Genomic DNA, 15,679 nt, shown 5'->3' on the forward strand with positions numbered 1-15,679 from the left:
ACTACATCTCTCTCACAATAATCTGTTAAAGATTAAATATTAATACAGTCAATTTCTTTTTATCTCACAATCAGACTTACGAGGCTGGCAACTGCATGACTCTGTGTTTTAACCATTCAGTAACTTACTGAGAGCGCTATGAGAACCCATTTGGTATGAAGGCAGCCTGTGCTGAGGAAATGCAATCATGGTCTCGTCATATAGGTATCATGCTTTTATCGGGGAAAACTGTAAATCACAACTAGCAGACGTAACCCTTCAGATACTGGTGAGCTGGATTATCAAGCAGTTTATTTCAGGAAACCCCAAGTGTTAACTCCCAATGAATGAGTTCATCCAAACTTCAGAGGGTAAGAGGTACCACAACAGCCTCAGAACTGCCTGGTTTAGGGAGGAACAAGGTAAACAAACAGCCAAGAGTCCAAACCATCACCCACTGATGTTTCTTGGAGAAACAGCAAGGTAGGACTACATTAGATTACATTGTGATGCCTTCCTCGCTTTAATGGCCTGCATTCACCATGTAACTCATACTTGCAGAGAATGTCAGTTAAATAAAGCATCTTAGGACTATTTTCATCTGTGCTACATGGAGGGGCAGTGCCTTCAGACTCAAGGTGTAAAAGACACTTACAAATTGCATGACTTTGATCATTGCTGTCAGAGAAGCTTTCAAATGTAGCAAATTAAACCAAATTGTATGAGAATGTGTCAGGTCAGTAACAGACAATATTACAACACTGTGTTAATTCAGATGAAGCAGGAAGACAATAAAGGGGCCTCTTTATAATGCATTCGCTATGTGTAGATAACAGGGTTAAAAGGTGTCTCTCAAATGGAGAGCTCACCAACACGTGAATGCACCATAAACATACAACTGTTTCTGAAGAATACATGCGCCCAGCCAATTCAAGTGATCTTACCGTGTCTGCCATTACGTCAGTGACAATTTGGAAAATTATCAATTTCAAAAATGAAGTATTTAGTGAGTACAATCTTCACTAATGGACATTCAAGACCATTTTGGCGTTTCGCTTACTGCAGACACTTGAGCACAAATCCTTTCTCCTGATGACATATCCCACCAATTTGTGTTATGTAGTGTTATCCAGAACTTTTTCCTCTCTGCGTTTGGATAATTTAGTTCCCGTTAATTCAAATTTCTCATAACTAAGTCTTACCTGAGCATGGTGTCCAGGGTGTTTCCTATGGTTTTGAAATTAAAATGAATTTTCTGCTAATAAGTCTCAGACACTAAGTAGGAAAGCTTGCTGTGAATGACATAAGCCACTGGATCGATCCTTTGCTCCGCTGGAACTTCTGTCTGTTTTTGAAAAGCATTAATGTATTGCAACATCAGACATGCTTCACATTTAAACTCACAAGACGTGAAGTTACTATGAATAAAGTAGAATAGTAAAATATACATACACTAAACTGACATATAAACTGATATGATACTTCATCTGTCACCAACTGCCCCTTCACAAGAATGGTTCTTGATGGCTTTACGGGAGGAGACAGAGGATGGTGGTGGAGAGGTGTATTTCACACTGTAGGCCCTTGACCGCGGTTTTCCTCAGGGATCGGTGCCAGGTCCACTTTTGTTTATCATTTATTTCGTTGATTTGGATAAGAAGAAAGGTGGCATGGTTATTAAGTTTGTAGGTGACACCAAAATTGGTGGCATAGTGAACAGTGAAGAAGGCGATCAAAGATTACAGAGATCATGATCAATTGGGTCAATGGGCTGAACAGTGGCAGATGGAGGTTCTTTTGGATAAATGTGAGGTATTGCATTTTTGTAATACATACAAGGACAGGATTTATACAATTAATGGGTAGGGCCTTGGGTAATGTTGTAGAAGGGAGACCTAGAGGTTCAGGTACATAATTCTCTGATATTTGCGTCACAGGTGGTTAGACAGAGTGGTTAAGGAAGTGTTTAGCACGTTTGCTTCATCACTCAGACATTTGAGTTGAGAAAGGTGGGACGTCATGATTGTACGGGATGTTGGTGAGGCCTCTGCGGGAGTACTGTGTGTCGTTCTGGTCACCCTGTTAGAAGAAGGATATCGTTAAACTGGAGAGGGATCAGAAAAAAATTACCAGGATGCTGCTGGGAATGGTGGGTTTAAAAGGTATAAAAATAGATTGGAAAGGCTGAAATATTTTTCACTGGAGCATAGAAGGTTGAGCGGTGACCTTGCAGAGGTTTGTAAAACCATGGGGGACAGTGATATGGTGAATAGCAAGGGTTTTTTTCCCGAGGGTAAGGGAATTCAAAACTAGGGGGCACATTTTTTAAGGTGAGAGGAGAAGGAATTAAAAAGAACACAAGGGGCAGCTCTTTTTTTTTTTTTTAAACACTGTGTGGTTCATCAGTGGAACGAACTGCCAGTCCAAGTGGTCAATGTGGGTACACAGTCAACATGGAAAGGACACTAGCTAAGTACACAAATAGGAAAGGTTGGGAGGGATTTGGGCTAAGCACAGGCAACTGGGACTAGGTTAATTTGGGAACATGGCTGGCATGGACTGGATGGACCAAAGGATCCGTTTCGATGCTGTATGGCTCCATGATTCTATAACTGCTCGTATTCCTTGGATTTTAATTATTAGTCAGGTTAATTCAAATGGTTGCTGCTCACCTGTGGAAACTAAATCACACATCTTTACGTGAACTCTGTGGCCTGCTTCCTCCTTGAAGTAAACTGGCTCAGAGACAACAAATCAAAATTTCAGTAACATTTTTATCTTATCAAGGGGTCATGACTTTAATTACAGCTGATTTAACCTCCTTATATGACATTATTACACTAAATCGAGCACCACTCGGCCAAAACCAGACAAAAACACTCCATTTCTGTCAAAAGTTCTTGCAAAAAACAAGTTCTTCTAAACCACACAAATACAAATTAAGATCGACTAGATCACTCTAATGTCTGCTCACAAATCTTTTTATCATTTAATTTCAAAACCATGAGTGGAATATAAATATCAGTGCTTTCACACAAAGGATAAGAACAGTATCAAACACTAATCTCACTACTCACCGGAAAGCATTCTAAACCACTATACTTGGAGAAATTGCCCAAAATAACTTCAGACAGCAAATAACTTCTCAGCAAAATCAAAATTATGCAAAGATGAACAGGAATAAGAATGACTAGAAATAAATACATTGTCTGCGATAGAGACTTGGCAGCCGATGCTTTGCAAATGACTTCACTTGAAGCTCCGAGAAAGTTTCTTGTTTCTCAAGAGAAGAGTGCAATCCATGATTGTATTGATCTTCCGTGGTGTTTGGGGCCCGATGCAGTGCCTTCTGTACATCAATAGTGTTGGCAAGGAATTTAGAACTGCACTGCTCCAGGAGAAATGTTAAACAGAGAGGGATCAAACGTCTGTCCTTTAAACGGCGAACCTTCAGCATCCCAGCCCTTCTTCAACATCTCGTGCACTTTCTAGAAACCATTAACAAATAACAAAGAATTTGACAAAAGTGGAAAAATTGCCATTTGTCCCAGCTTATGAAGAACATAAGCCACACACATAGCTCATTCACAGAATAGTGAACTGACACCTGAAGCAACTTTCATACATTTAGATTTAGGCAGCAAAATGAAGAGCCACAGGTAATGAGAACAATTCGGAGAAGTTAGGACAGTGGATTGGAAAATGATCTTATCAGAGTCCAACAGCAGCTCCAAGACCAATTAATCTAAAGATCCTCTCTCACGCAAGATCCACTGAATATGAATCAGGATCACATCAGCTCATTTGCAATATTAAAATATCCAAATTTGCAAAAAAATCTGTGGCTAAATTGGTATGTCATTCCAAGAGGCCTCAACGTCAGGTGCTGTAATAAATGGACATCTCACAGGACAGACTTTTAAAGGTTTCAATAAAATCACACTGCTACAGTGGCAAATAAAGAAGTTCAGGTATGGCTGACTTTGGAATGCAGTATTTTCAACTTCTGCATAGGACAGCACTCCACATGCAATGCTGCATGAGAATGACTCAGTTGTTCGCAGTCATACACCAAATTCAACACATCATATCAATAGCCCTTAACTCATCTGTAAATTTCTGCTTTGTCCACTCCTTTTCAAACCTTTACTCAACATTGGTTATTTTTTGTCACTGACTCGTCTGTCTAAATTTTACATTTGAACTTCAGACCAGTTAAGATAAAGGTGATTCTGTCAAGCAGACAAGGAGAGAAAAGCACAAAGCGAGATGAAAATAAAGGCCCAGGATCTTTCAGCCACTTTCCAAATACAAGGCCAAAAAGACCAAACTTGTTTGGTTTTGCCCAGAGAACACATGGCGGGGTAAAATCACATAAGCATGCCTTAAAATAGTTTTGAATGATCAAACTGGTTTGGCTGCCATTGCATTCTGCCATCAGCACAAATCTATACTTAGATGTAATTAAGACCTGTCTCCCGCAGAACATTTATCTCCAGTTAAATGCTTTGCCATGTCCACCGAAGCTGAGCGGGATTTCACCTCAAATCTTGCCATTTGAGTTGCAACTGAACATTTCGTTAACAATCACACTGTTGTTAAATTAAAGAAAGAAAACAGAATTTCTAAACCAGATTACGACAAGAACAAGATCATTTTGCCCAAATGAATTTTATCATTACTCATGCTGGCCACGATTCTCTGCCCACGGGGTGCGATATGAATTGAATGGTTCTATTCATTTCACCAGACAGGCCAATATCAAAACCATTAAGTTGAAGCAAAATTTGGTTGACCAACTAAGGCCTCATCACCAAACAAAATATTTATGCTATTTCACATGGAAATGAGTTTAAGGTGTAGGAACTGTTGACGGTAGTCTTACACAGTTACCACTTTGACCAGAGGAAAAATGCTACCAACAGCAACTGTAAAGCTCAGAATTCACACACCAAGTCAGGGTACTGTTACAGAAGATGAAGCCATTCTGACAACATCTTTCAGAGCCAATGCAAGACAAAAAGTAACAATCAAGCTGTTACAGAATCATAGAATCCGTGCAGCATGGAAGCAGGCCATTTGGCCCATCAAGTGTACAAAGACTATTTGAAGAGCATTCCATTCAAACCCACTTCCTTACCCTATCCCTGTAACTCTGCTTTTCCCATAGCTCATCCACCTAATCTACACATCGCTGGACAGTGTGGGCAATGTAGCATGATCAATCCACCTAACCTGCACATTTTTAGACCGTGGGAGGAAACCCATGTTGGTGAAGCTTCTTTTGCATGCTGAATTATAATCTCCTTTCATGAGTTCTATTGCGTATTTGACAAATTATTTCCTTACCATCAACTGCAAATAACTGCCAATTCAGCTTGCTACAGTAGTTAAACCTGCGCAGCTCATTTTAACATGCTTGCATTCCTGTGTTGTTTCCTTCCCTAGATCCCTGGGTTATCTATGTTAGATAATCAATGTCACCTATCCCTCAATTCAACAATGTCGTCCACTCAGGGTCAATGTTTGTGACTTAGGTCTTTAACAACTGACCAGCTCAATTTTCAATCTACACACCTTTGAACGCACAGTTAGTCATTCCATTAGGTCGCAGGATCCAGAGGATTTCCTTTCTTTTATTTCCTTCTTAGCCATCTTGCTACCCATCAAGGCAGTGACATGTCAAAGATGATGAAATTTAATTAAGTTGTCACCATTCTGAACCAGTAGCAGCAAGTCTGTGGTCAATGCTGCAGTTTCAAGAAAAACTTGAACAGATGTTCTAAAAGCTTTCAATTGTTTGTTTGCAATGTTGGTGAAATTTCTCTTGTACTTCTATATGTTGCCGATACACCAGCCATGCCTCACTGCAGCACAGGAGTATCGTGATGACAACTTCTCTGTGCACAGTCATTTTTGCCAAGTCCTACACCATCAGCAGATTGACAGCGGGGACAAGACAGCGAACTGGGCATCCCTAAGGAGCTAAGTAAAAAAAGCAAAGAACTGCAGATGCTGGAAATCAAAAACACAAACAGAAATGGCTGAAATAACTCAGTAGGTCTGGCATTCTCTACCCCAGAGAGGACAGAAGTGTTCAGTCACTCAGCATATTCAAGACAGAAGTAGATAGAACATGGATAACACCATCTAATCAATTCCAAAGAGCTGGTGCAGGAAAATGAGCTGAATGGCCATTTTTTGAACTGCACATTTTAAACGCAACAAAACTCAAGAACTGCGGATGCTGGAAATCAGAAACAAATCAGAAGTTGCTGGGAAAAGTCAGAAGGTATGGCAGTAAATGTAGAGACAAAGCAGAGTTAATGTTTCAGGTACCGTGACTCTTCTTCAGAACCGATTGCATCCAGGAAAGGTGGTATATATACTGAAAATGGAGTCAGATGGGGGCAGGAGTAGACAATAGTCAGACAGACCAAGGAACAGGTAAAGGTCAGCCTGGGAGAATAAATAGCTGCTAATGGGTTGGTTGTGGTTCCTTCCAACTCACTACCCAAAGGCCGGAGACAGATTCCAGTTGAAGCTGCTATTTACTTGCGCTTGACTCAATCGCGTGCTCACAATTAGGTCTGCTCTACATCGGGGAGATGAGACGCAGATTGGGCAACCGCTTTGCAGAACACCTGCGTTATGTTTGCAATAATGACGAAGCTTCAGGTTGCCTGCTGTTTCAACAGACTACAGTGTTCCTTGGCCAACATCTGTGTCTCAGGTTTGCTGCAGGGCTCCAATGAAGCTCAGCATAAACTGAAAGAACAGCTTCTCATCTGCCACTTGGGGGCCTTGCAGCCTTTAGGACTCAATATCCAGTTCAATAATTTTAGGGCCTCAGCATCTTCTCCGGTGTCCATGCCCCAATCCCCCACACCAAGCCTTGTCATCACCTGGGTTGCTACCACAACAACCCACTATCAGCTATTAACGGTCCTCAATAGCAGCTACTGATTCTCCCAGGCTGACCTTTGCCCATTCCTCGGCCTGCCTGACTGTTGTTCTGTCTCTCTGCGATCCATCTCCAATTATTATTTGCTCCTCCCACCACTCCCACTCCTCAGCATACATACCCAGCTTTTCTGAGCTACAGTTTTGAACAAGGATCACTGGACCCAAAACGTTAACTCTGCTTTTTCCCCACAGAAGCTGCCACATCTGCTGAGTTTTTCCAGCAAGTTATTTATATCCCTAATCAGGAATCTGCACACAGGTGACACATGCATCAAGGTTCTTGTAGTGGGACAGACAAGTGTTCTTCAGCAGAAATCTGGAACGAAGCTATCTTCTTGAATGCTCTACTCAGCATGATGGCAAGAGGGCTTAGAAAGATGTTTTGGAAGATACAAACCCATTTTCTTTTGATTGGGAAACCACACCCAGCAGCATCAACAAAAATATCAATTAACAAAGAAAACATTAAGTGTTGCAACCGGTCATGTTAGAAAATTTGTGGACTTCACAGGAATAGTCACATAGAGAGGAAATACATTTGATCTGGATTACATTTGTCACCTAATTTTGCCTCAGCTAATTTAAAAAAAAAAGATTATGACAGAGACTAAGTGAAAAGAACTCTATCATTTCACACAATTACATGCTGTTGGTACAAACACACAGCAGATACTTCGGCTAGCAAACCTGTTCCCAGGTAGAAGTGAAAATTCAAAGGAAAAATAAAAAACCCAAGTGAGATCTTCAAAGGGAAAACTCTGATGGAGGTACTGAACAACACAGTAAATTCATAACTAAGTATTTTTTAAAACTTCTTTTGGGCATTAAAACTTGCAGTTATCAAGGGGAAGAAAAACAGACAGATTTTCTTTCCAGCCAAACTTGCAGCCAATCCATTAGTTTTATATGGTGCACATCCCTATAAGCTTTTCCCATGATAGATTTCGATTTTCAAAATCTGTGATCAAAATAAAGGGGTGTGGACAGAGAGCAAAATTTTCAACATTCATGTCTTTTCAGAAAGGTGTTCAAGAATCAGCAGCCATTTCCCCATTCTTGAGCACTTGCTTACCGTTTCATGGCTCTGTGGTTTGCCCTGCATTTTCTGATGATAATCGAAAGTTAGTCTGTCCAAAACTGCATGTTCCTCCTCATCCACTGTTGCCATTGACCGCTCTTTGTTTATCTTGTCTATGTCGATCGTCTCTTCACCTTCAAGAATTGCATTCCACCAATATTCACCATTTTTATTCAGGTTTATCTGTCAATAAAACAAGTATTGCAAACCAGATTATTTCCTCTGTAAAACTGAGCATCAAAAAGCACCTGGGGGTAAAAGGTGGCCATGTCCAACATGTCTCCGATGGACTGATACACTTGCCCAGTCAAAGGCAGGCAAGAAAATCGCAGTGAGGTACGTTTAACTTTACCCATTTGTAATGTATTTATTGTTCATGAAAAGCCCTTGGTAATTCAATATCCGCATGAAAGAACAGATGATGTTAAAACAAAGGGAAAGATCCTGCAGAAATCATAACTACATTTGTTTTAAACCACTTGATATCTTGTAGGTTAGAGAGAAGTAATAAGTTTAGAATGCACCGATTTCAATGCGTGAATCGTTGAGTAGAGTAATCTGAAAAAGCAACACTCTTGGCTCGCAGGTCATTCTTGTCTAACCCCTCATATTGCAGTCATGAAAGGATTGCTAAACTCAAGTTTGCCACAAGCTAATCTCAAGCTTAACATAAAATACGACAAGGATTCTCTCTGGCAATATTTTCTTTTTCATACATGCTTAACATAGTGGCAAAAATTGATGTTCCTGATGGTTGCAATTTCATGACTCAACTGGAAACAGTGTATTGATAATCGAACTCTCAATTCCACACGCCGTCACAAACATCTAAGTATCCAAATAAACCATAATGATAATTTACCTCACCCTGTTATTCAGGACAAAACTAAACTACGTCGGGTTTTGCAAGAAACAGAAACCCACATATTTGTTGTTAACAACTAATGTGATGACAACTGGCTGAAAACACATTAATTTACTATTGTGGGACTTAAGCTAGAGCTCTTTCAGACCCCAAGTATACATACATCCTTCACAACGAAGAGACAAAAACCACATGGTTTGACACAAATATGATGGGTGGAAAAATAAATTCTGTAGATCCCAGTCCAGACCATAAGAGTGGGTTGAATTAATTCTCACAGTCTTAGGATATTTCAGTAACAATGACACAATGTTTTCCACACGAAAACAGTCAATTTTCAATTCAATATTCAACCAATTGGATGTCAGTCTTTTCTTCTTGTAGAATTTTTTGCCTAGAGTCTCTAGGTATTTGAGGAACAACAAACAGACGTTGCTGGAAAAGCTCAGCAGGTCTGGCAGCATCTGTGAAGAACAAAAGAAGAGTTAACTGTTCTGAACTGTTCCGAGGAAGGGTCACCGGACCCGAAATGTTAACTCTGATTTTTTTCTTCACAGATGCTGCCAGACCTGCTGAGCTTTTCCAGCAACGTGTGTTATTATTCCTGATTTACAGGATCTGCAGTTCTTTCCGTGTTTCTCTTGGTATTCTGTCTTTTTTTCCTTTCAAAGAGAAGTGGTAAGAGATGTTTCTTGCTTGGAGGCTTCTTGTTGTCCCTGGGTACAGTGTCTTACAGGTTTGTGAAACTGCAACTTGAAAAGCAAAGTCAGAAGCTTGTTACGTTTCCCTTAGCCCAAAGATTCTTGGTACTTCCCTCTTGCAAATTATCCACCTCCGAAAGTAACAATCTCATGTAGCTGAACTGTAAACCACACAATCCCACTTGACCTTCAAGTTAGAAAATAACTTATCCTGGGATTATTTTAGCTGGACAGCAGTGTCCAACTTGCAGTTTTTCTTTTAAAACTATGGGGGATATTGACTGATATAAACCAAAAAAGATGCTGTGTAAGGTCTCGTTATGAAGACAACCCATCATATCAGAGTTAAGTCATTCAACAGGATTCAACATTACAGGCATTTGACTCCACCTCCTGTGCGTTTTGAACTCTGCCTAAAATGTATTGAGTTCTCATGCAGCTACCTCCAAAACAAGACAAAAACAAATGGCCATTCAATTTATCAAGCCTGAAACAATCATCCAAGTAATATTTTGCTTTTAACTTTTCTGCCCAGTCTTTCTAAGATACGAGTTAGCTATCAAAACTTGTGCAGAAATTGTGGTACTTTTTTTGCTGAGAATTAATGCACTATTTTAGAGCTTCTTTGTGAATCTGAAATTGCAGCAATTTTTCTTCAGAAACCAGGACAAGAAAGACAGTTTAAAAGACTCAAATAATAAAACCAACAACTTTGCCAGCAATCTGCTAAATAAATCACAAATGAATGGAAAAATAAAATTCAACCAGAGAACTGGATACAAGTCACTGTAAAGAGGGGTTCTGAGGAACAGTCACCGGACCCAAAACGTTACCTGTTCTTTCCTTCACGGATGCTGCCAGATCTGCTGAGCTTTTCCAGCAACTTTGTTTTTGTTACTGTAAGGAGGGCATCTTTTTACACTTCCACACTTTTGATTGTGGATTAAAACAGGAAAAAAACAGTTTTTGAAAAACAAGGATTGTTGAAAGATGTGCTATGTTCGCCGATGACTACACAGTGACCAGCATCTTTTGTGACTTCTCAGATACTCAAGGAGTCCATGTTCAGTTGCATCAGGATCTGGATAACATCCAGGCTTAGGCTGACAAGTAACGTGCACACCACACAAATGCCAGGCAATAAACATCTCCAACAAGAGACAATCTAACCAACACCCCTTGACATTCAATGGTGTTATGGTCACTGAATCCCCCACTACCAACAAACTAAACTTAACTCATTACATATAAACAGTGGCTATAAGAGCAGGTCAGAAGGTAGGAATACTGTGGCAAGTAACTCACTTCTCGACTCTCCATCCACAAGGCACAAGTGGGGAGTGTGATGGAATACTCCCCACTTGCCTGGATGTGTGCAGCTCCAACAACACTCAAGAAGCTTGAAACCATCCAGGACAAAAGAGCTCGCCTGGCTGGCATCACATCCACAAACATTCAATCCCTCCACCACCAACGCTGAGCAGCAGCAATGTGCACTATCCACAAGATGCATGGCAGAAATTCACTGAAGATCCTTAGGCAGGATATTCCAAACCCATGCCCACTTCCATTTAGAAGGACAAGGGCAGCAGATATATGGGAACACCACCACCTGCTAAGATCCCCCACAAGCCACTCATCGTCCTCACTTGGAAATATATTCTTGTTCCTTCACTGGTGCTGGATCAAAATCCTGGCATTATGGGTCAACCTACAGCAGTGACTGCAGCACTTCAAGAAGGCATCTCACCACCACCTTCTCAAAGGCAACTAGGGTCAAACAATAAAATGCTGGCCAGCGATGCCCGTGTCCTACTAGTGGAAAGAAAATTAACTCGGAACCAGTAACCCTGCCCCTCCAGCAAACAGGTGAAAGTATCTAGACAAGGAAGATTAAAAAGCAGCGTTCTGATCAGCACAAGAAACATCTCAGCAAGCCGTAACAAATAGGAACAGGAGAAGGCCGTTCAGCCCCTTCAACCTACTCCACCATGCATTAGGATTACTGGCTCATCCAACATTCCCGACATCCACTTTTGTGCATTTTCCTGTGGGCACGGACCACTGAACTGCCTTCCCAGTTTTTACCCCACCTGTATCTGATTGTAGAGGAGCATTTATGTAAGTGTCAAGAGTTTTACCTAGTCGTGTTGTATGTTTACTGTAGCTTCAGTCTATTTCCATGATAATAAGTAATAATTTTTGTTACGTTCAGAAAGCTGGTTTGTGCTTTCTGTCAACCTGGGTGTGAAACAAAGGTAAATTGGGTAATTTGGTGCGTTTTCTAAAAATCTTGAACTTTGTTGATGACTCCTAGAATAGCAAGGTCTGACTTCCAGCACGCTACCCCAGTTAGGGTTATCCAGTTATTTCAGAGCAAAGCCATGTTAGAAAATAAAGAGGAATAACTAAAGCAAATAATCCAAGTTCTCACCTTCAAAACATGAAGTTGACTTTGATGAGAACTGATTTAAACATGGAAGACTTGCTTGGAGGAAGCTTAGCCCATCTTTCACATGAGACTCCATTTTGAAACCCAGTACTTATTTTGGCATGCATTCCACTGCCTGAGGCAGACTAAGTGCTTGTGCAATGCATCCCATATTAGTAACAAAGAAACCGATGCACAGTCCAGATGCTTTGTTGTCTGTGGATGGGAAATTGCAGCAGTTGGCCTTCAAGTTGGTCAGATGTGTTGGGAATGCTTGCCTCTGTACTGAACTATAATTCAACAAAAAACAGGGACTCTGGTAGTGTCCTGATCTCTGAGCCAAGAGGCCTGGATTCAAGTCCCACCTGCTCCTGAGGTGTGTGATAATGTGGCTGAGGGGGTTAATTAGGAAACATATAGAAAAAAACGTATTTGAAATATTATCCTCCAAATGCAAACCTTTGTACAAGTCACATCCAGAATTCACGATAAGCACCCAAAGTTTCCCTTGCGAATATCGTGGTTCAGTGATGCAAGAGCATCTCCTGTGCACACCCATTCCACCACTGCATCATCCATACTGAAGAAAAATACTCACAACAAGGTGACAGACATGGAAACCTCATGCTCATTTTGTAAATCTCTGGGTTACGATAACAAACATGTTTGCTAAAGATCTAAAATAATTGTATTGCTCAATAATTTTCCTGTTGCACATTTAGTCATCACTACGTAGGAGTAATCTAAATTAACGTGAGTGCGGATATCATTCAAGTTGGACAATGCAATTTCAGCTGTGCGTGCAGTTAAGCCACTCATCACCATTGGACACCATCATTCAATGAGGATGTGATCAGAATTCAACGTGTCAGAAAATGAAGAAAAATTAAGGCAAGGAAAGACAAGAGAATTACAATTGAAGTTATAGATTACAAAACACCAAAATTGAAGTTATCTCAGACAAATGATGGCTGCAGCAGCATACATGTTATTAAATACCACTCAAAGGGAAACTGATTATAACAGGGGCTTTTGTGGCTTTCGTAAACAATATATTTTCCACACAGATGGCTTTTAGAACAGACAGCTTTATGAAATAATAGCACCTCACAGAAACCCTCAAACTTCCATTAATCACCAGGCACAAAGCTGAATGGAAAACTGACCATTTGGCAAAAGTAATACTGGTCATTCATTAAAAAAAAACAAGGCTGATATCAGACCAGAATTGGACAAACTTAGCCAGATCTGGTGATGGTAATTGTTTCAACGCCCAGCTGGAAAAGAAAACAATTAAAACATAGATCTAATTATGATAATTATTTCATACTTCATTACATAGATCAACAAAATCAAAACTCTTCTTTACAATGGCGTTAAACTCTGATGTGATTGTATTTCTCTCTCCCCACAATCTAACTGATCTGCTCAATGGGTTTTCTCTTGTTTCAGATTTCCACAAGAGTGTTTTCACTTTACCTTGCCAAAATAAATGTTGCACTCTAATTTACAAATGCAAGGATGTGCAAGAATGACCACGAGAAAGCAAATCTGGAGTGACTAAAAGGTACTTTAGCCACTCCACCTTAAGGAGTACATCCTCTCTCTACTTTCATCCTCCTTTCAGGATTTAACAACCTCACAACATATTTCAAAAGAGGTCCTAGCAAGTGCATTTTTATTTTTCAATTTCCTCTTATCACAAGATCATACCTTGAAACCACACTGCTCATTAGTCATCAGTCATCACAGTCAAAACTGTTCTTCTGGAGATGTAAAGCTGAGCTGTACCTCCAGCAGAAAGGGAAGATGCTTTTCAATACAAACTTAAGCATATAAATACTGAAATGGCTAAAACAAAATGTTAAAACAAGATTGCTTGCAGAGATATGCAGTCATGCATTTTCACTGCAGGCACCTGTGCTTCAATCCCTCGGCCAAGTTTTGGTAAGGTCCTTCAATGGTCATCCGCTACAGAGAAACACTTGTTGCTCGTTTAGCTTATCCGCACCTTTATGAATTTGAGCAAGTCCATTGCATCTCAACCAAGCTTTCTCTGCCCTATGGAGAATAGTTTTTCTCATCTCCTCACTTCACTAAATTTTCACAGTTATAAATATGGCTCCAGGAGTATACAATCCAAGTGGACAAGATATGAAGAGACACACAATTTTTTTTAGGACTATAAATATATGAATGATTCTACTGTCTAAAGGCAATAAATTAATTGGTATTGCTGTACTAATGCAGGTATCAATGTCCCAGATGAAAATCCTGGACTAATTCCAGAAACGCCAGAATTACTCCACAGAATCATGGGCTTCAGCAAGGAAACAAAACTAGAATTACACTAACAACCAATTTAAGACCTTCAGACAGAATCAGAGTGTGGCTTACTTACACATGCCAGAAGCTCCGTCTATTTACAACAGGGCCCAAAGAGTCCACGTCTCAATTAAATGAAGGTTTAAAGGCCCAGCATTCCCCAGAGCAATGCATTGATCAGAGTCATCTTCCCTGGTTTGAAGTTAAACCGAAGTTTAAGTACCTTGAAGTTTAAAGTTGCCTGCTGTATTCTCCGTTGCAACACATCTACCAAAGTTTACTCGTCAAACAATCAGCACCTTCTTCTCATGCAGTGAAAACTGTCATTCCCTTAGAGATTTGTTATTCTTGTGATTCTGCCCTGATGACTGCAAGACTAAAACCTTTAACACGACTTTTTTGTTTAACAGCTGTGTAAAAGATGTAACTGCTTGAGACTTCATAAAGACACTGAATTGAAAAATAAGTTGATGATTTGGAATAACAACTACCTACATGTGCAAAACCAAAATCTAACTAAAAACTGCAATAATCTACAAGGTAACTTGTTGCCCTCACTGCTTCATCATGTCCACTTGAACGTGATAGCAATGCATACTCCACAAAGGCCTGCTTCCAGACTCTTAATTACTAGCAAAATCCAACTTACCTCAAAGAAAATAAAAACCTCCAGTGATGGAAATACTCAGCCGATCTGGTAGTTTATGTAAAGGCAGAAATTAAAACGGTTAACATTTCAAGAGTCAAAATGACTCTCCCACAAAGAGTCATCGTCAACTCAAAATTATTTCTGTTTCTCTATTTGCAGATACAGCAAGGCCTATTGGGTATTTCTAGAAATCACAGTATTTTACTTCTATTTTCCCTGGAGGACTTCTCTTAGCTTTAAAAATACTTCCCCTGAACTTCACCATCGGAATTTTGTTTTCACAGAACTCCTGACCCCAAGTGGCCAGATACCAGGAGAATCTGTGCACACGTACCCAGCTCGCAGAGATATACACTTGTGTCGAACAGTCATTTAAACAATCAGACTGCATGTTTTCTCATATGCACACATGGGCTGAATGTGGTCAGAATTTGCTCAGGCTTGCAATATACAGTGAACAAAGAGTGATGAGGTGAAGAGAAAAGGGATACCCAATGTCACTTAGAGGTAAAATAAACACGTCTGTTTGTCAGGGTGACAAAATTCCAACGCTCAACCAACCAAAAAACATGGATTCAAGTTATTTCAGAAACATGAACTCCATTCTTTAAAGTTGTTGTCATGTAGCTAGCAGCATCAGGCTGCACAGGTCTGCATAAGAGAGGGTCAACATGCTACATTGGCA

General features: G+C 40.2%; 1 protein-coding gene across 2 annotated transcripts in view; it reads right to left on the reverse strand.

The window, feature by feature from the left end:
• Positions 1 to 2,316: 2,316 nt before the first annotated feature.
• Positions 2,317 to 15,679, reverse strand: part of nudcd3 (NudC domain containing 3) — a 38,927-nt gene continuing 25,564 nt past the window's right edge. For both annotated transcript variants that reach the window (XM_048621445.1, XM_048621444.1), the window contains exons 5-6: positions 8,018 to 8,206; positions 2,317 to 3,467 (exon numbers count right to left, since the gene is read on the reverse strand). In XM_048621445.1, coding sequence (XP_048477402.1) covers positions 3,357 to 3,467; positions 8,018 to 8,206 — 300 coding nt within the window. In that variant the 3' untranslated portion in view covers positions 2,317 to 3,356. The remainder of the gene's footprint in view (positions 3,468 to 8,017; positions 8,207 to 15,679) is intronic.

This window comes from Rhincodon typus, unplaced genomic scaffold (assembly GCF_021869965.1).
Source record: "Rhincodon typus isolate 14 unplaced genomic scaffold, sRhiTyp1.1 hic_rhity00000670, whole genome shotgun sequence".
Taxonomy (NCBI): Eukaryota; Metazoa; Chordata; class Chondrichthyes; order Orectolobiformes; family Rhincodontidae; genus Rhincodon; species Rhincodon typus.